We start from the raw sequence: 20,864 nt of genomic DNA, 5'->3' as shown, positions 1-20,864 counted from the left end.
CCAGGAGAGAAAGCTTACCACGGTTTGTGAGTCATCATTTTATTCATATTGAGTTTCTTTTGTCTTTTAGTAGCATATTTGGTATTGGAGTAATCCAAAAGTAATTAAAAGTAATCCAGTTAAAGTAACCCTACCCAACCCTGTTCACAAACAATTATGAGACACAGATTTAGGCATATACAGCATGGCGGCGCAGTGGTTAGCGCTTGTGCGGCACAGTTCATGTCATGGGAACCTCCTGCGTAGGTTCAAATCCAGCTCCAGACTTCCTGTGCGGAGTTTGTATGTTCTCCCCGTGCTTGCGTGGGTTCCCCCCGGGCACTCCGGTTTCCTCCCACATTCCAAAAACATACATTTCAGGTGAATTGGCCGGTCCAAATTGTCCCTAGGTGTGAATGAGCGAATGAGTTGTCTGTCCCCGTGTGCCCTGCGATTGGCTGGCAACCAGTTGAGGGTGTCCCCTGCCCACTGCCTGGAGATGGCTGGGATGGGCTCCAGCCCCCCCGCGACCCTAATGAGGATAAGCGTTACGGCTAATGAGATGAGATGAGATGAGAGATTTAGGCATACAAAAGAATGAATCAGATTCAATGTCTTTTTAGTCCCCCTCAGGACACATTTTCTACGTACCCTAAAATCCACTAAACTAGGTAGTAAATACTGACTCAACAAACACTGTCAGATCAATACAGCAGCAAAATCTCCTGTGTTCCTCCTCTGGCAGCTTAAAACGCTATATTTCTTTGAGACAACTTGCTAAATGGGCCCTCTTATCCCCGCAAGAGTGTCAATCATTTATATTTGTCATTTTATAAAGTAGAGACGGGAATCGGGGCCCCGGGAGGCATAAACTGGCTTCGTGGGGAAAAAAAATTGAAGACGGTTCAACTTATTTCATGATCCATTGATATTGACATGTAAGGTAAAGAGGGAAAAAAACAACAAGCCATAACATGGAATAGAGATCATAATCAATTATTCCAAACACAATACAACATTGTTCATCTTAAAGGACCATCGTTCAGCAAACAAGTCGTCAAATGCTGTGACAAAATCGATGACACTGGAAATATAATACGAGTGTTATGTCGTGTCCAGCATGGTCGCCGTGGCGACCGGCTGGCCCCGCCCCCAGGGCACCAGCTGAAGCAGATCGCCTAATTTGCGCGTTTGCTTCTTAAGGGGGGTTTTGGGTTTTGCGGGTGCTGGCTCATTGCATTTTCTGTTCTGTTTTGCTCTGTCCTGTTTTGTTTGAGTCGGAGGAAACCTGTGTTTGCACGTTTAGAGTGCAAGCCTTGTTTCGTTTTGTCCCATGAGTGTTGGACGACTTTTATTTTGCTAAATAAAAGTACGGATCGTTAACGCAAATGAGTTCTCCCTCCCTGCCTCCTGCCTCCGTTCTGGTCCGGTCCTCGTGACATGTTCATACCTGTCAACGTCCACTGCTCCATGCCCTTACAAAATGTTGTATTTTCCCTTACAAAATAAAAATAATCTTTCACCATATTTTTTTTTGCGAACGTGTTTATTGATGTACAGTAATCCCTCGGTTATTGCGGTGAATGGGGACCAAAACCACCCGCAAAAAGTGAAAATCCGCGAAGTAGCGACGCCCCTTCAAAAATGCTTGATTTAATTTTAATTTTTAAAATTCTTTTATTTTATTATTATTATTTTTCAGACCTGCGAAGCTCTGAACCCGCGAACGTGGAACCACGAAGTAGCGACGCCCCTTCAAAAATGCTTTATATATATATATATATCTCATCTCATCTCATTAGCTGCACCGCTTATCCTCAGTAGGGTCGCGGGGGTGCTGGAGCCCATCCCAGCAATCATCGGGCAGTGGGCAGGGGACACCCTGAACTGGTTGCCAGCCAATCGCAGGGCACACGGGGACAGACAACTCACTCGCTCAGTCATACCTAGGGACAATTTGGACCGGCCAATCCACCTGAAATGCATGTTTTTGGAATGTGGGAGGAAACCGGAGTGCCCGGAGGAAACCCACACAAGCACGGGGAGAACATACAAACTCCGCACAGTAAGTCCGGTAGCTGGATTTGAACCCACACAGGAGGTTCCCAAGACCTTAGAACTGTGCCGCACACGCGCTAACCACTGCGCAAAAATGAAAATGAAAACAAATCCAAACACCTTGCCAACATCAATTTTGCCGTTTCATGTGTTCCGAGCCTGCTCAAAATTTATTCATATTTAGTTTTTTTTGTTTTTTATTAGCATATTTGGGATTGGAGTAATCCAAAAGTAATTGAAAGTAATCAAGTTCAAGTAACCTTACCCAACCCTGGTGACATGCCCACACTTTCTTGGGTAATTATTGTGTAAATTATAACCTTATCTTCTTTGTTCCTTTATCTTCTTTGTTTTATTTTAAATGTGAACCTGTAGTGCCACGTCCAATTTCATTGTCACAATATGTTCAACCCAGGTTTGGGTAGGGTTACTTTAACTGGATTACTTTCAAATTACTTTTAGATTACTCCAATACCAAATATGCTAATAAAAGACAAAAGAAACTAAATATGAATAAAATGATGTGGTAAGCTTTCTCTCCTGGCTTTGATCTCTTTGATCTCCAGCATAACGAGCATAAAATGCGACAGAAACAAAATGAAAACAAATCCAAACACCTTGCCAACATCATTTTTGCCGTTCCGTGTGTTTCGTTACTCCCCAAGCCTGCTCAAAATTTAGTCATTTTATTCATATTGAGTTTCTTTTTAATTTATTAGCATATTTGGTATTGGAGTAATCCAAAAGTAATTGAAAGTAATCCAGTTAAAGTAACCCTACCCAACCCTGTTCATGCATAAGTTTGGTGTTTTGCAATAAATGTTATTTTGCAAAGTAACTCTACCCAAGATCAAAGAGATCAAAGCCAGGAGAGAAAGCTTACCACGTGTTGTGAGTCATCATTTTATTCATATTTAGTTTCTTTTGTCTTTTGTTAGCATATTTGGGATTGGAGTCATCCAAAAGTAATTGAAAGTAATCAAGTTAAAGTAACCCTACCCAACCCTGGTGACATCCTACATGCCCACACTTTCTTGGGTAATTATTGTGTAAATTATAACCTTTATCTTCTTTGTTCCTTTATCTTCTTTGTTTTCTTTTATCCTTACTGTTAAATGTGAAACTGGAGTGCCACGTCCAATTTCGTTGTCACAATATGTTCAACCCAGGGTTGGGTAGTGTTACTTTAACTGGATTACTTTCAAATTACTTTTAGATTACTCCAATACCAAATATGCTAATAAAAGACAAAATAAACTAAATATGAATAAAATGATGTGGTAAGCTTTCTCTCCTGGCTTTGATCTCCGGCAAAACGAACATAAAATGCGACAGAAACAAAATGAAAACGAATCCAAACAGCTTGCGAACATCATTTTTGCCGTTCTGTGTATTCCGTTACTCCCCAAGCCTGCACAACATTTAGTAATTTCATTCCTATTTAGTTTCTTTTGTCTTTTATTCGCATATTTGGTATTGGAGTAATCCAAAAGTCATTGAAAGTAATCAAGTTAAAGTAACCTTACCCAACCCTGGTGACATGCCCACACTTTCTTGGGTACTTATTGTGTAAATTATAACCTTTATCTTCTTTGTTTTCTTTTATCCTTACTGTTAAATGTGAAACTGGAGTGCCGCGTCCAATTTCATTGTCACAATATGTTCAATCCGTTTTGTAACATAGACAATAAAGTTATATTCTATTCTTCTATTCTATCACGGTCCCTGGAAAGCCAGCGTTTTGAAGGCCTTTATTGACTTCAGACGCTGAATTCTCTTCTGAGAGAAACAGCTGAGCCTCCATGCCTGAGATTCAGCTGCGTTCTTACCTTGTTTTTGTTGTTTTTTTGGTCTCAGCTGGCATCGGTCCCCCGGGGCTCCTCTCTGCGAGGGGGCACGAGGGAAACCCTAGAGCCGCAGGTTTAAAAACACCGCCGCGTGTGTTTGTCTTTCACAGCTTGAGGCATCTTTTGCCTTGAGCTCCGCAGCCTGGAGTCGATGTCGTTTTAACTTTTGTGGCTTGTATTTATACATTTACCTTGTCGAGATCCCAACAGTCAACAGCCGCCACCTGATGCATGCAGCTGAAAAAAAAGAAAAAAAAAAAGAAAAACAAAAAATAAAACAAGGTCACAGCTGCAGTGGTTAAGCCATGTGCACAGTTTGGGCTGCAAACCAACACTTTTTTTTGAAGTCTCCGATAAACAGATCATGTACAAATTCAAAAAAGACAGAAAAAAATTACAGTTTACATCAGGAAGGGGGGAATAGAACAAAAAAGAAAAGGAAATACCAAAATGAAAAAAGGAGTGAAAAGCTGAGAAAAAAAAAAACAAAAGGAAGAGAAAAAAGGAAAAATTCAGAAAAAAGCCAGAAAAAAGAAACAAAGGAAAAAAGTAAAACGAGAACAAAAAGAAAAAGTAAAAATAAACACAATGAGATTTTTTTAAAGGGATTAAAAAAAATGAAAAAAAAAAAACAGGGAAAAAGAAGAAAAAGTTTGTGTTGCATTCAAATCTTTTCCAATTATACCAAGTCAATCTTGTTGCCAACATTGTACTTCCACTAAAAAAATGTGATTAAATACAGTTCTGTATCGTGCAACCGACTCAATAAGCCCCCGAAAATGTATTATGCGACAAAAGATACCAGGAAAAAAAAGAAATGAAAATCTTGTGAAAGAATTGTAAAAACAAAAGACGTTTGTAGGCCGTACAACCTTTGCAATAGTACATGAGTCAATTCATTCAAAAGAGAAAAATAATTTTGCATTGCCGGAAACTCAGCAAAACGTAACGTGATGTCAACTTTTGGACATGTTTGCTCATGACTCAGTTGCCACACTTGGGATTGCCGTTGCTCACTGTTGTTTCAAGCGTTGCTCACCGACTTTGTGTGAACGCTCAGACTCCTGGAAAATTACAGGGACCATTGCACATGACCCGCTTAACATCATTCGAAAAATGTCATTTAAATGTCACGTCTGTTTAAAGAACATGTTCCGTCACACACGTCATAAAATATGCAGCAAAAAAATGTATGTTTTCTGCAGTTTACATATTTGACCTTCCAGGTTCTGGTCGCTCCAGTTTTCGGATTCCAAAAATGGACCATGTTGGTTTATTAGAGAATACATTTCATGGTCAATCATTGAACCAAATAAATATGACATTATTCTGAGATTGTCACATTGGACTGTAATAGCTTGAATTAAAGTACCGTAAATTCCGGACTATAAGCCGCTACTTTTTTCCCTTTCAACCCTACGGCTTATTCAGTGATGCGGCCAATTTGTGTAATTTTTTCTAACGGCCGCTAGCGGCGCTCGAGTGTTGCTACCATTAACTGCCCTGTCAAAGCTATATTATTATTATTAAAGCTTTGAAAACTCTCTCGGTGTACCGTCTTTCTTTGTAAATACGTGTAACCCATGTATAATATGTATTTGCAACTGTATATTCTTGTAATGTATTCATTTGTATTTATTTTAGACACTTATTCTGATATGTTTTGCACGGGTGAACGAAAAATGAGGGGCGGAACAAACGCGGGGTACCGAGTTTAAGTGGGGACCGCTAAAGGTGAGGGACAGACAAGGAAAGAAGTCGGTTTAAGAAAAAGGAGTTGCGTGAGTAAATGTGTTCATCTGATATATATTTTCCACCCTTAACTTTGGAAATACACACTTTTTTCCTTGGATTACTTTCGACGGTACCCGGACTCTGCAGGTCTGCATCAAACCTTAAGTACCGGTATCATTTTCCGTTCATTTTGCCGGCTGTGATTTTTGGACTGTGGGCTTTAATAAAGGACATTTAGTTTCAATCGCGGGACTTGAAGTCGGGTTTGGGTTAAGTTTGTGTTTGTGTTACATGTTTTAATGTGGGCGCATGCGGCTTATATACAGGTGCGGCTTGTGCATGTACAAGGTTGGTTTACCTCTTAAAATGTGGTGGGTGCTGCTTATAATCAGGTGCCCTCTATAGTCCGGAATTTACGGTATTTGACCTTCCAGGTTCTGGTCGCTTGAGCTTTCGGATTTGAAAAATGGCCCATGCCAGTTTATTAGAGAATACATTTCATGGTCAATCATTGAACCAAATGAATATGACATTATTCTGATTGTTACTGTAATATCTTGAATTAAATTAACTCAGCCCATACTACAGACACTCCCCTACTTATGAACATTCAAGTTACAAACAACGGTTCGTACTGAAGGATTTTATACATTTGACTATAAGGGATTTTATACGATTGAATACAAGTTACATTTATTGAGTGCAATGAAGATTTTCACTGAGTAGGCCACAGGTGTCAACCAGGCGGCCCGCGGGCCAAATCAGGCCCGCGGAGGGATTGAATCCGGCCCGCGAGACAACACTCAGAGAAGCGCAGGAGAAAAACAAGCTGCAAGTTGAAATACTTCAACTTGATGTTGCCAAAGCCAGGTGCCTCTCACAAAGACACTGTACTTGTATTTATTTCTCTCTCTCTCTCTCTCTCTGTCTCTCTCTGTCTCTCTCTGTCTCTCTCTGTCTCTTTCAGTCTCTGTGTCTCTTTTTTCTTCCTTTGTTGCTCTTTGTGTCTTTATCTCTCTGTCTTTATAACTTCTTTTGCTCTAACTTCCTTTTTTCCTTTTCTCTCTTTTCTCTTTCCCCCTTCCTACCCTTCGCACTTTTTTTTCTCTTTTCTCTTTTTGTGTCTTTCTATTTCTCTTTGGATTTCTTTCTTCTTCTCCCTATCTTTCCCCCTCTCTCACGGCTTCTCTCTTTATCTCTTTTGTTTCTCACGCTCTCTCCCTCTTTTTCTTTCTTTGTCCCGCCCTCTCTCTTATTTTCCCTCCCTCTTTTTCTTATTTCTTTATCTCTCTTTTTCTTTCTCTTTAATCTACTAGGCCGGCCCCCGACAGAATGTTTGTTGTATCATGTGGCCCCTGAGTTAAAATGAGTTTGACCCCCCTGGAGTAGGCTATAGTTCAATGACAGGTGCAGAATATTTTGTCTAGTTCTGTTGATAAAATGACTCTGATGGAGGACGGCAGGCATTGTTTTGAGAACAAGGATCTGATGACTTAGAAACGCTCTGTGTTGTTTTTGAGTTTTCCAGACACCGCGACGACCAGGTTGGGCTTCTTTGGCACGCCCATGGGAGGGGCCGGCACACCACCTTGCAGAGAGGCGTGGGCCGAAAGGGGAAGGCTGGAGGATTTCAGAGAGGCTTTCCAGAGACTCCGGCGACACTAATTCGACTTATTCGGCTATTTTCGATGGAGTACACTTAATTAAATTTCTAATGAAATTAAATCTGCTTCTGTTTGAAAATGTCAGATATTCTTGTTCATCATTTCCATCAAGAAACGATCGCGCATTGTTGGGTGAATGTAGGGGTCCAGACATCGAGGCGACGAGGTGGAGCCCACATGGGGATTCTCTTGCCCGTCCATGGGAGGAGCCGACACGCCAGCTCGGGAGAGAGACGTGGGTCAAGAGAAGAACTTCAGAAGATTGAAGATCGAGAGAGACAATCGAGAGAAGAGGCTCGACGAAGCCTTGAGCGACACTAATTCGGCTAATTCGATGGCGTTCACTTAGTTAAATACTTTAAGTCAAGTCAAGTCATTTTTATTTGTATAGCCCTTAATCACAAAGAGTCTCAAAGGGCTTTTGATATAATTGTATAATACCAAGAGTACCTTGAAATCACATCTTTTCAGGGAGCCAATGTAGGTTAACTAAAATCGGCGTAATGTGATCGGACTTTCTTGTCCTAGTTACAAACCTCGCTGCAGCATTTTGTACCAGCTGAAGACTCTTGATTCTGGACTTCGGGAGACCGGAGAGTGGTGCATTACAGTAATTGAGACGGGAGGTAACAAATGCGTGAATTATAATCTCCGCATCCTACTGAGACAGTATGGGACGAATTTTAGCAATGTTATGAAGATGGAAGAAAGCGGTTCTAGTCATTTTCTTCACGTCAGTTTAAAAGGACGGATCGGGGCCAAATATGACACTTAATTTTTAACTGAGTCACTCTGTGTGATTTGTCAATGTTCACAGCAGTTTTTGAGACTAAGTCATGGCCAGGGATGGGTAGGGTTACTTTAACTTGATTTCTTTCAATTACTTTTGGATGACTCCCAAACCAAATATGCTAATAAAAGACATAAGAAACTAAACAGGAATAAAATGATGACTCACAACAGGTGGTAAGCTTTCTCTCCTGGCTTTGATCTCTTTGATCTCCGGCAAAACGAACATAAAATGCGACAGAAACAAAATGAAAATAAATCCAAAGAGCTTGCCAACATCATTTTTGTCGTTCACTCCCCAAGCCTGCACAAAATTGAGTCATTTTATTCATATTTAGTTTATTTTGTCTTTTATTAGCATATTTAGCAATGGAAAAATCCAAAAGTAACTGAAAGTAATCAAGTTAAAGTAACCCTACCCAACCCTGCATGTGGAAATGCCGGTTTCTTGTCTGTCTTTTCACGAAAAGAAATGAGCATGCATTGTTAGGTGAATGAAGGCTATGTTTGGTTAATGGAGTCAGATAACTAATTCGAACAATTTGGTAAACGCTACATTTTAATAGCTTATTTCCTAACAACTTTAACGGAATATAACGACTTTTTTTTGTATCCAAATTACGTAAAGCGGTTACATATATTCCTTTATTCGAACCTTCACTCTGCACCCCTTGAGACCGATGTCTGGTGACCAGGGTTGGGTAGGGTTACTTTAACTTGATTACTATCAATGACTTTTGGATGACTCCAATACCAAATATGCTAATAAAAGACAAAAGAAACTAAATATTTATTTTCATTTTGTTTCTGTCGCAATTTATGTTCGTTTTGCCGGAAATCAAAGAGATCAAAGCCAGGAGAGAAAGCTTACCACGTGTTGTGAGACATCAATTTATTCATATTGAGTTTCTTTTGTCTTTTATTAGCATATTTGGTATTGGAGTCATCCAAAAGTAATTGAAAGTATTCCAGTTAAAGTAACCCTACCCAACCCTGCCTGTCCCGTAGGGAGCGATGACCCTTCATAAGAAAATGCTATTCAAACCAATGCCAGCTGCCGTTAATCACGAGGGAAGAAAGGCAAAGTAGCAAAAGTGAAGCCGGGACTGAGCAGTTTCAGCACCATTTTCAAGCAATTTTTTGGCAACAATGTTAAGCTTTTGCAAGCACTTAACCCAAAATTCAAGCACATTTCAATCCTAGAAAACACATTAAAATTCAAGCATATTTAAGAATTCCAAGCTCCCACACGATCCCTGACTCAATAGACTATATGACCAGGATTACTAGCCAGCGCACAAAAATGAGGGCTCAAATAGGAAGAGGAAAAAAAGAAGGAAAAATTTAGAAAAAAGCTAGAAAGAAAGAAAAGAAAGAAATGTAGGAAAAAAGTAAATAGAGAACAAAAAGAAAAAAGTAAGAGCTCGGAAAAAATAAACACAATGAGATTTTTTTTAAAGGAATTTAAAAAAAAGTAGGAAAAAAAAGGCAAAAAAGAAGAAAAAGTTCCAATTATAGCAAGTCATTCTTGTTGCCAACATTGTACTTCCGCTAAAAAAATGTGATTAAGTACAGTTCTGTATCTTTCAACCGACTCAATAAGCCCCCAAAATGTTAATATTATGTGACAAAATATGTCAGGAAATAAAAAGAAATGGATATCTTGTGAAAGAATTGTAAGAACAAACGACGTTTGTAGGCCGTACAACCTTTGCAATCGTACATGAGTCAATTCATTCAAAAGTGAAAAATAATTTTGCATTGCCGGAAACTCAGCAAAATGTAACGTGATGTCAAGTTTTGGACGTGTTTGATAATGACTTAGTTGCCACACTTGGGATTGCCGTTGCTCACTGTTGTTTCAAGCGTTGCTCACCGACTTTGTGTGAATGCTCAGACCCGTAAGGAAAATTACAGGGAACATTGCTTCCTACGTTTAATTTTCAAAGGGGTACGTGTTAGCCGTTGGACCTTCCGACATGGGGTTGTCTCCTGATTAGGCAGAGTCCTGTGTCCTGTGCAGAAATATTTTTTGTTGCACTGGGAGAGTTTGTTTAGGAGTGTTTCAGTCAGTTCCATGCATTGAGCATGAACCCAGTGTCCTGCTTTCCCTTTGGAGCAGAAGATCATTGCCGGCCGTTGAAGCTCAGTGGAGTAATATGGCTTCCATGTTGTGAGGTTTAGCTGACAAGTGCTGCAGCATTTGATCCAGTAGCCAGACTGAGACTCGTCCTCCTCATCTTGCTCATTGTAGGTGTTCGCTTCCTCCTCACTGCTATCCTGGAGCTCTTGACCAAAATACAGCCCGTATGACTTTTCAAGAGGAGTAGAATTGTCATTATCGGTCAGCACCTGGCTGACTTGTCTGCGCTTGGGTTCTTTGCAAAAGTTAACTAAGTAGAAGTAGTACATGTTTGTTTGGCATGACCTGCCCTCGCCCGGCACGGCTAACAACACACGTTGTTCCCCTAAAGCTCCGCCATACCAGGTTCGGCTGTGAACAATATCTGGGGTCCATTTTGGCGCTTCAAGGGGTTTAATGTGAATACCATTCTTATCCAGAACAACGGTGCTGCATTCCATTCTTTTCTGAGAGCTCGACTGATATCCTCCTAGGACGATGTAATGATGACCAGGACCAGTGCGAGTGATAATCGCACTTGAGATGGAAAGACCAAAGTCGAGACGCTTGCATGATAGTAACGGAGACCCTTCCAGGAGCTCCACCTGCAGACAGAAGAGCCGAGGCGGTCGAATGTCAGATTTCAGAGAGTGTCCCCCCAGGATATAAACTCGGTCCTCTCTCGCAAAGGCCGAATGGAAAGACTGTCCGTCGCAGAGCTCTGGAAAAGAGTACGAGGAACAACAACCGAACTCCAAGTCAAACAAGAACACCTGAGGAGGACAGTCAACAACCATGTTCCAATTCTCCGAGGTCCTTTCTCTTGCATTCACGTAGGACCTTCCACCAAAAACCACAAAGGCCGTCTTTCCTCTGCTTTGAATCGTGCTGATGGTGTGGCCGTACCTGGCGGTCGGCACTTCCCCACACAATTCCTTCTCCTGACACCGCAGGGTCAGCTTGCGGTTGCAGCCGCGACTCGCCATGCTGAGCATGTAAAGACTCGATGAGATGTCGTTGTTGGGGTTGCGGCCACCGTGGAGCAGGTAGCTCTCTGGGAGTCCATCTTGCGGATCAAGGCGACAGACAGCAGGACATCGCAAAGGCGGGATGTACTGAGAGTCGTTGGAGAAGGATATGGCTCGCAACCTGAGCTCGCCAGGGTTCAAGCGCACGCCAAAAATTCCAGTTGGGCATGAGCGCTTCGGCCATCCTTTTTGGCCAAACAGGAGAACTTCGTTATCGAGCTGGAGAAGAGAACAGCCAGGCTGCAGGAGGCCTTCGCAATTCACCGGTTTTAGTGGTTGCAGAGTCATCCTGGGCGCAGGTTCCTGCTTCAAAACAACATAAACACACACAAGCACACACAGATGTTGTTCGCTTTCACAATTTTTTTAATTTACCGCACCATCATCATAATGATCGACAAAATCGTTCCCTTCCTTATCTTAATAACGACATAAAAACCGAAACTCATATAAAATATGAACATTCTAATAAAATTTTAATTAGAAGCTCCAGTTGTGCAGCATATTCTGTTCGGAGACGAGATCAGTCACACTAAATTAAGTGAGATTCATAAGACACAATCTAATGTGTCAAAACAATATCAGTAACAGGGTTTCAGCAGTGTTGGCATTACTGGGTTTCAAACCTAACGTGACACTGTAATGTTACGTTCTATACTATACAGTGGAACCTCGGTTCTCGACTATGATCCGTTCCAGAACCCTGTTCGAAAACCGATTTGTTCGATCACCGAAATCATTTTTCCCATTAAAAATAATGTAAATCGTTTTAATCCGTTCCAACACCCTGAATGTTTTCCTTGAATGTTTACCATAAACATAAAGCTAACCCAGGCTAATTGTACGTTCGCATTATCGTAATCTTCCGTATGAAAGATTACGCTAACATGAACGAATAAAAATAAAAAAATCAGGTTGTTTACAAGTCATTTAGCACCCGGGTCTCCACAACAAGTGGTGAGCGGTTCTTTGGAAAGGGGGCTCCGTTCCAACACCCTGAATGTTGGGCTCCGTTACAACACCCTGAATGTTTACCTTGAATGTTTAACGTAAAAATAAAGCTAACCCAGGCTAATCGTACGTTCGCGTTATCGTAATCTTCCGTACGAAAGATTACGCTACCATGTACGTGTAAAAATAAAAAAATCAGGTCTTTTACAAGTCATTTAGCACCCGGGTCTCCACAACAAGTGATGAGCGGTTCTTTGGAATGGGGGCTCCGTTCCAACACCCTGAATTTTGGGCTCCGTTCCAACACCCTGAATGTTTACCTTGAATGTTTAACGTAAACTAAAGCTAACCCAGGCTAATCGTACGTTCGCGTTATCGCAATCTTCCGTACGAAAGATTACGCTAACATGAACGAATAAAAAAAAAAAAATCAGGTTATTTACAAATCATTTAGCACCCGGGTCTCCACAACAAGTGATGAGCGGTTCTTTGGAAAGGGGGCTCCGTTCCAACACCCTGAATTTTGGGCTCCGTTCCAACACCCTGAATGTTTACCTTGAATGTTTAACGTAAACTAAAGGTAACCCAGGCTAATCGTACGTTCGCGTTATCGTAATCTTCCGTATGAAAGATTACGCTAACATGAACGCGTAAAATTTTTAAAAAAAGGGCTTAAACACTTCGTACACTTATATTAAAAGCGAAAGCAAAACGAAGCACGTCCGCACGCGATAACAGTTGGTCACAAAAAGAGCGATCTACACCCGTAGGCTGCTCAGCATCGCACCCTAGCGTACGCACTCACGCATTACCGGCGTTCGAACTCCGGTTTTTTGACCGAACAGCGAAGCAAGAATTTCTCGAAATTTTTGGTCGGACTCCGATTTGTTCGAACTGACAGGCGTTCGAAAACCGAGGTTCCACTGTTCTTCCGTGGGACCCATCATTATGGGCAGAAAAACGAAATACAACAAAAAAAGTTACAGTGAAATAAGATGGTGTGCCTCTCAAACGCAAAAGAGGGCGCCGATTGAATGAACAGGAAGAAGAGATTGAGCAGAGCATTAGCGCCATCTACTTAGGAGCAGGGTTGGGTAGGGTTACTTTAACTTGATTACTTTCAATTACTTTTGGATTACTCCAATACCAAATATGCTAATAACAGACAAAAGAAACTAAATATGAATAAAATGACTACATTTTGTGCAGGTTTGGGGAGCAACGGAATACATGGAACGGCAAAAATGATGTTGGCAAGCTGTTTGGATTTATTTTCATTTTCTTTCTGTCGCATTTGATGTTAGTTTTGCCGGAGATCAAAGCCAGGAGAGAAAGCTTACCACGTGTTGTGAGTCATCATTTTATTCATATTTAGTTTCTTTTGTCTTTTATTAGCATATTTGGTATTGGAGTCATCCAAAAGTCATTGAAAGTAATCAAGTTAAAGTTTTTGTTTTTTCTTCTTCTGAGGCACTGAAGGCACTGAAAAAGAGTCCGCGGCACAAAAGTGGCTCGCCACCCACCAGTTTGAGAAGCCCTGTCCAAAACCTCTCGCCATTTCAAATCGATTTGAATTTTCTTACCTTGTCATCCGTAGCAAAGCGCTCTGAAGGTTTAAGGAACCTCGGCTCGTTTCGCCGTGAATTTTAAGTGTGCTTAGCTAAAACTAATCACACTTTATATTTGACAAAGGCAGACACTGGCAGTGAGTTTGTGAAGCTTCGGTAGCTCTCAAATACCGGAGGATGTTGAGGTTAACTGCCTGTGACTGCTGCTCATTGGCGGCGTTGCCTGAGTGTGTTTAGCAAGTCGCTTCACAGCGACAGCTTAACATCAAATACACCGAAGAGGCTAAGAAAAGCTGCCACTCCCAATCCCAAACCTTTTTGAAACTGAGAGCTTCTTTTTGTTACTGATTGTCGCAAAAGGCTACAACTTTGATATACCGTAAATTCCGGACTATAGAGCGCACCTGATTATAAGCCGCACCCACCACATTTTATGAGGAAAACCGATTTTGTGCATAGACAAGCCGCACCTGTATATAAGCCGCACATTTAAACATGTAACACAAACACAAAATGAACCCAAACCCAACTTCAAGTCCTGCGATTGAAACTAAATGGGGTTTTTAAGGGTTATTGAGCTATCTTCGTTATTCATTATCCATTATCCGTTATCAGCCAGTTCATAATACGCTACAAAGCCTAGGAGCCGGGACACTTACTCTCAGCCAAAAGGCCAAGCTAAGGTCCTAGCCCTAAAGCCTTGCTGCGATCATTGCGAATGCACCGTTCCCGGAGGTACTGCAATACCGGGCCGATGCGTGGAATGGACAGAGCAAGCTCATATTGAAACTAAATGTCCTTCATTAAAGTCCACAGTCCAAACATCACAGCCGGCAAAATGAACGGAAAATGATACTGGTACTTAAGGTTTGATGCAGACCTGCAGAGTCCGGGTCCCGTTAAAAGTAATCCAAGGAAAAAAGTATATTTTCAAAGGTAAGGGTGGGAAAAATATATCAGATGAACACATTTACTCACGCAACTCCTTTTTCTTTAACCAACTTTTTACCTCCTCTTCTTTTCTTGTCTGTCCCTCACCTTTAGCGGTCCCCACTTAAACTCGGCACCCCGCGTTTGTTCCGCCCTTCATTTTTTGTTCACCCATGCAAAACATATCAGAATAAGGGTATAAAATAAATAAATAAAAAAAGTGTCGCTACCTCAGCAGAGCAGAAAATATCATCGAGGACTTTTCTCACCCCGGCCACCACCTCTTTCACCTGCTGCCTTCCGACAAGCGCTACAGGTCACACAAAACAAAAACAAACAGACTCAGAGACAGTTTCTTCCCCAGAGCCATTACTACCCTTAACACACACCGCACAACAAACTGAAACTCTTGCAAACACACTACCTCATACAGATGTCAAATTGTATTCATGCCTATGCTCACTTTGCACAATGTTGCCTATTTTTGCACTACCGCATATTGCACTAATACGATCCCAAAACCGTATGTAACATCCTACATGCCCACATTTCTTGTGTAAATATTGTGTAAATTATAATCTTTATTGTCTTTGTTCCTTTATCTTCTTTGTTTTCTTTTAAACTCACTGTTGAATGTGAAACTGGAGTGCCACGTCCAATTTTGTTGTCACAATATGTTCAACCCATTTTGTAACAATGACAATGAAGGTATGATCTATTCTCTTCTATTCTATTCTATTCTACTTTATTCTTTTCTTTTCTATTCTATTCTAGTATTTCTGTATTATTATTTTCAGCACGAAAGGCAAATAGTGAATTAGGTCCCCGTTTTTAAGCACTTGTTTTGATATACAGTTTTGTAGTGTATTTGCTGTATTACTGTCTTAGTAGTTTTGTTGTAGACATACAAAGGGACAAAAGTGGCAACAAAACGTTTTATTATTACCGGTAGTACCTTTTTACTATTATATATACAGTATTGTCATTATATTTTGACCATTTTTGTTTGGCGGTTCGGATTAAAAAGATGTTTTCTGCCCACTCTTGATATACTGTACATGGAAAATATAAACATGCACACGAACACACCTACATTCACAATTTGGGGATTTGTTATTCTTTATTTTTACATGTTGGGGATATCATTATTTTCCTTATTTTGTTTTGGGCATTTTTGGTCATACATATGTAACCGCGGTGTACCTGTCCCACCAAAGATCTACATTCACGTTGGACTGGATGATGAGGTTTTTATTACAGTTGCTGCAAATGAATGAGTCACAACACAACACTAAGCTAAGCTTCTCTGCTGGCTTTGATCTCGTTGGCAGCGCGTTGTAGACTGCCTAAAACATATCAAAGAGGTTTCTTTTTAGTTTACATAAAATATATTTTAGAATATTAACCATTACAATACATTTTTACATCCATTTTAACAAGATACTTTTGACAAGAGATTGTATAGTGTTTTTTTAACGTTTACAATGAATTCAATATATTTTTCTTTAGTCTGAATTTCAACCAACATCATCCTTTTTATATATATATGAGAAAATAGAAATAATAACAATAACAAGTATAAATAACGGGTACAATTTACCTGCAAATGAATGAGTCACAACACAACACAACACGTGGTAAGGTTCTCTGCTGGCTTCGATCTCTATAAGGGGAATTAACATTTTAGCACAATATGCAACGTCCGGCAGAACTAACATAAAAGGCGACAGAAACAAAACGAAAATAAATCCAAACAGCTTGACAACATCAATCACATTACTGTACATGTTGAGAGATTTGTCAGCTGTGGTTTTAATGTTTAAAATTAACTTTTTGCGGAGCACCAAAAGATCGTGTCTTACCGTTGGCAGCTCGTTGTAGACTGCCAAAAACCCTCCCCTTCCTGTTGCAAAGTCTAAAGCCAAACCAAACCTTACCACATACTAGCAGGTGGCACTGTTGGACTCATCATTGCAGGACACTTACACAAAAACTATACGACATATTTCAGCAGGAATTTCAATCAAACAAAAGTTATTATTACACCCGTTACATAATAATGTACATAGATTCTAGAAAATGAACATATTTATTAAACAAAAATCTGATTGTATTTTCCAGATTAAGTGTGTGCTGTATTGGTATGTGGTATTTATCCACACAGCTTAAAATATTTTGCCTTCAATTAAACACTTTGTGTCAATGTTCTCCCATTTGTGCTTTTTCAGTTCACCCGCAAACAAAGCATTTTCTTTCTTCCATCTGCTCATCCCTTAAGGTTGTGCTTATTTCTGGCATCCAAATTAATTACAGGCTTTGTAAATTCCCAGAAAGCATAACAGAGCTGCAAACATTTTAATGTGCCGTGTTTTCACTATAAGGCGCAGCCCAAAAATTAGTCTTTTGTGATGTTTTTTTCATATATAAGGCGCACCTGACTATAAGGTGCATTGAATCAAGACTACAGTTGGGGCTAAAATTTGCACAAAATTACCCATAAAGAGCTGTATGTGCACATTTATGGATTAGTCCGAACATATAATTACTGATCACAATTGTATATAACTACATAAGTTTGAATGCAAGGAGAATCAAACCCAGATCACGGTGTGAAATGCACCAGATCCCATCCACTAGACCGGTAGTTCTCAACTGGCCTGACTTGAGGACCCACTATTTCATTCTACTGACAAGTTGTGACCCAAATTTCTACTACTGCAATTAATCGAATAAAGGATTGTGCAGTTTAAAGCAGAGCTAGGACAACATATACATATACGGCAGTGGCTCAGGAGGTAGAGCGCTCGTCTTGGGATCAAGAAATCGCAGTTCGAATCCCGGCTCCTCCGTGTTACATGTCGAAGTGTCCTCGGGTAAGACACTGAACCCCTAATGCCACCAATAAGCAGGTTAACGACTTACATGGCTGCACGGCCGCTATTGGGAAATGTGAAGCACACTGTAAAGCACTTTGGGAAGTCTTGACTTGAAAAGCGCTATAGGAATGCAGATCATTTCATTTTCATATACATATTATCTCTCTCTCTCTCTCTCTCTCTCTCTCTCTCTCTCTCTCTCTCTCTCTCTCTCTCTCTCTCTCTCTCTCTATATATATATATATATATATATATATATACAACCCTGAACGCTGATTGGTTCCCTGACTCCTTCTAAACCCCCGGCTTCCAAGAGGAAGCTGTCAGACCGTCCTGCGAACCTACGCTTTTGCTAGGCAAGCTCCGTACCCGACCGACAATCTCCTGCCCTGTTTTCTCCTGCCTGATACCTGTTGCCGACCTCTTTCTGGACCCGTTTCTGCCCTGCTCTACCGTCCCGCCCATTGACTTGTTTTGCCCTGTTTCCTGCCTGATACTTGTTGCCGACCTTTTTTCTGGACTCGTTACCGCCCTTGCTCCATATCGATCAGCTTTCCCGCCGCCCACGATTATCCTCGCTTGACACGGAAGTGCACTTCCGCATTCCTGCTACCCGTGTTCGACGATCTTCGGACCGTGGAAGCAAGCACTGCTCTCTTTCTCAATAAAACTGAGTAAAAACGAACGCTGTCTCCGTCTCTGTGACAGACACCAGGACGGAATCTCGGACCCAATTGCGTTTGTTTTAAAGGAATCTTTATTGGATTGAGCTGACAGAGCTTGCTTTGGAAGCCGATGGTTGTCGGTCGGTAGCAGCGTTGGACGGAATGGCAGCTCCGTGACAGGTAGGCATAATCGATACGGCTTAGCGGGCGGGTCGATACCGAAGGCGGGCAGGAATCAAACAGGAAAGGTCTTTGGTACTGGAATCTGGCAAAACACACAGAGAGAAACAAGTACGGTCTGACACTTCTCCTTTGGCGCTGACAGCTTAAGAGGAGAGTGCCAGCCAATCAGAGCGCGCGCTCCTGCGCGCCAAATGATTGCCACAGGTGTCTTCATTTTGACAATCATGACACTCTGGCGGGCAGCACGGCGGCGCAGTGGTTAGCGTGTGTGCGGCACAGTTCTGAGGTCTTGGGTTCAAATCCAGCTACCAACCTTCCTGTGCGGAGTTTGCAGGTTCTCCCCGTGCTTGCGTGGGTTGCACTCCGGTTTTCTCCCACATTCCAAAAACATGCTTGTCAGGTTAATTGGCCGGTCCAAATTGTCCCTGGGAGTGAATGAGCGAATGAGTTGTCTGTCCGTGTGCCCTGCGATCGGCTGGCAACCAGTTCAGGGTGTTCCCTGCCCACTGCCCGGAGATGGCTGGGATGGCCTCCAGCACCCCCGCGACCCTACTGAGGATAAGCGGTACAGATAATGGATGGATGGATGGATGGATGACACTCTGGCTTGTGACAATAAAGCGCTTAGGTTTATAAGTTGCATGTTCAAATTCCTGTCTAGTTTTTGGGGTTGCCTTATAGTCCAGAAAAGTATTAATTTCTTGAAGCTATTCCATATGTGGGCAGCACGGCGGCGCAGTGGTTAGCGCATGTGCGGCACAGTTTTAAGGTCTTGGGAACCTCCCGTGTGGGTTCAAATCCAGCTACCGGACTTACTGTGCGGAGTTTGTATGTTCTCCCCGTGCTTGCGTGGTTTTCCTCCGGGCACTCCGGTTTCCTCCCACATTCCAAAGACATGCATTTCAGGTGGATTGGCCGGTTCAAATTGTCCCTAGGTGTGAATAAGCGAGCGAGTTGTCTGTCCCTGTGTGCCCTGTGATTGGCTGGCAACCAGTTCAGGGTGTCCCCTGCCCACTGCCCGCTGATTGCTGGGATGGGCTCCAGCACCCCCGCGACCCTACTGAGGATAAGCGGTGCAGCTAATGAGATGAGATGAGATTCCATATGTTCACAAGTGTTCCTTAACTACCATTTAAAATCGTTGCCACAGGCACAGGCCTGTGAACCGTACAACAACAGAGCGTCGACACATTATCTTATACATTATAAGATGATGAAAAAGATATCTTTCCACCCATCTGTCTGATCAACTGAGATTTGAAAAGAAACTTTGTGTTCAAACACCAGAAGAAAAACGGAACACAAAACAGATGTACGCTCACTCATCACCATTATGTTTTTGCACACTGAGCGCTGGAGAGAACACTCCAGCTGTAAAAAACAAAGGCTGAAACCACAAGTGGCTGCAAAACCGTTAGGGCTTGAAAAGTGAAAGGCACCTGTTTGCCTAAACTGATGCTTACAAAGCAAAGACATTTCCCTTGTTACCGCAGAATATGACACCCTCTCAGCCGAATGTGCTTTGTCTTTATTTTACAACGATTGTTCAATCTGGGAGAATTCATTGAGGGGGAGTAAAATCAACCTTTCAGTCCACCTAAAGGAATCGTATCGCTCGTGTGTAATGTGCAGACGCTGCAGTGTGCGCACCTAAGGCAGTGCATGTACCGCCACATAATTAATTGAAGAAAGTCACTCGAAGCTTCAGTGGCACCTGTTTCTTCCCCTTGTAATGCATCATTACCTGACTGTTGCCACCCTGACACCATGTGTTCATCCTATTGTCGACGTGAAAAAAGGCACAATGCTTTATAATCAAGTCAAGTCAAGTCAAATTTATTTACCGCAAATTCCGGACTATAGAGAGCACCCGATTATAAGCCGCACCCACCACATTTTAAGGGGATAACCGCTTTTGTACTTACACAAGCCGCACCTGCATATAAGCCGCATGCGCCCACATTAAAACATGTAACACAATCACGAAATTAACCCAAACTTGACTTTGAGTCCCGCAATTGTGGGGGTTTTTTAAGGGTTATTGATCTATCTTCGTTATTCATTATCCACTATCCGTTATCGGTCAGTTCATTATATGCTACAAAGCCTAGGAGCTGGGACACTTACTCTCAGCCAAGAGGCTAAGCTAAGGTCCTAGCCTTATAGCCTTGTTGCGATCATTGCGAATGCACCGTTCCGGGCCGATGCATGGAGTGGACAGAGCAAGCTCTTATTCCATCTCCGGAATGCAAAAATCAAAAAGAGTAACAGGTAAGGTTTTACCTCACTTTCTGGCCGTGAAGCAGATGCCATTGACTGAATATTAAGTACACAGTCCAAAATCAACAGCCGGCAAATTAAGCGTAAAATGATGCTAGTTAACATATGACGCAGACCTGCAGAGTCAGGGTCCTGTTGAAAATAATCCAAGGGAAAAAAAAAGTATATTTCCAAAGGCAAGGGTGGGAAA

General features: G+C 41.7%; 1 protein-coding gene across 1 annotated transcript; it reads right to left on the bottom strand.

Moving 5' to 3' along the window:
* Window positions 1–9,982: 9,982 nt before the first annotated feature.
* Window positions 9,983–11,509, bottom strand: rag2 (recombination activating gene 2). Its single transcript, XM_088340198.1, has one exon. It carries the CDS (start codon window positions 11,507–11,509, stop codon window positions 9,983–9,985), a length of 1,527 nt encoding a protein of 508 aa, XP_088196324.1.
* Window positions 11,510–20,864: the final 9,355 nt, after the last annotated feature.

Source organism: Urocampus carinirostris, chromosome 7, assembly GCF_059441175.1.
Source record: "Urocampus carinirostris isolate Australia breed hairy pipefish chromosome 7, RoL_Ucar_1.0, whole genome shotgun sequence".
In the NCBI taxonomy this organism is placed as follows: Eukaryota; Metazoa; Chordata; class Actinopteri; order Syngnathiformes; family Syngnathidae; genus Urocampus; species Urocampus carinirostris.
The sequence above is the reverse complement of the archived record's forward strand: the minus strand, read 5'-3'. Positions and strand labels throughout refer to the sequence as shown.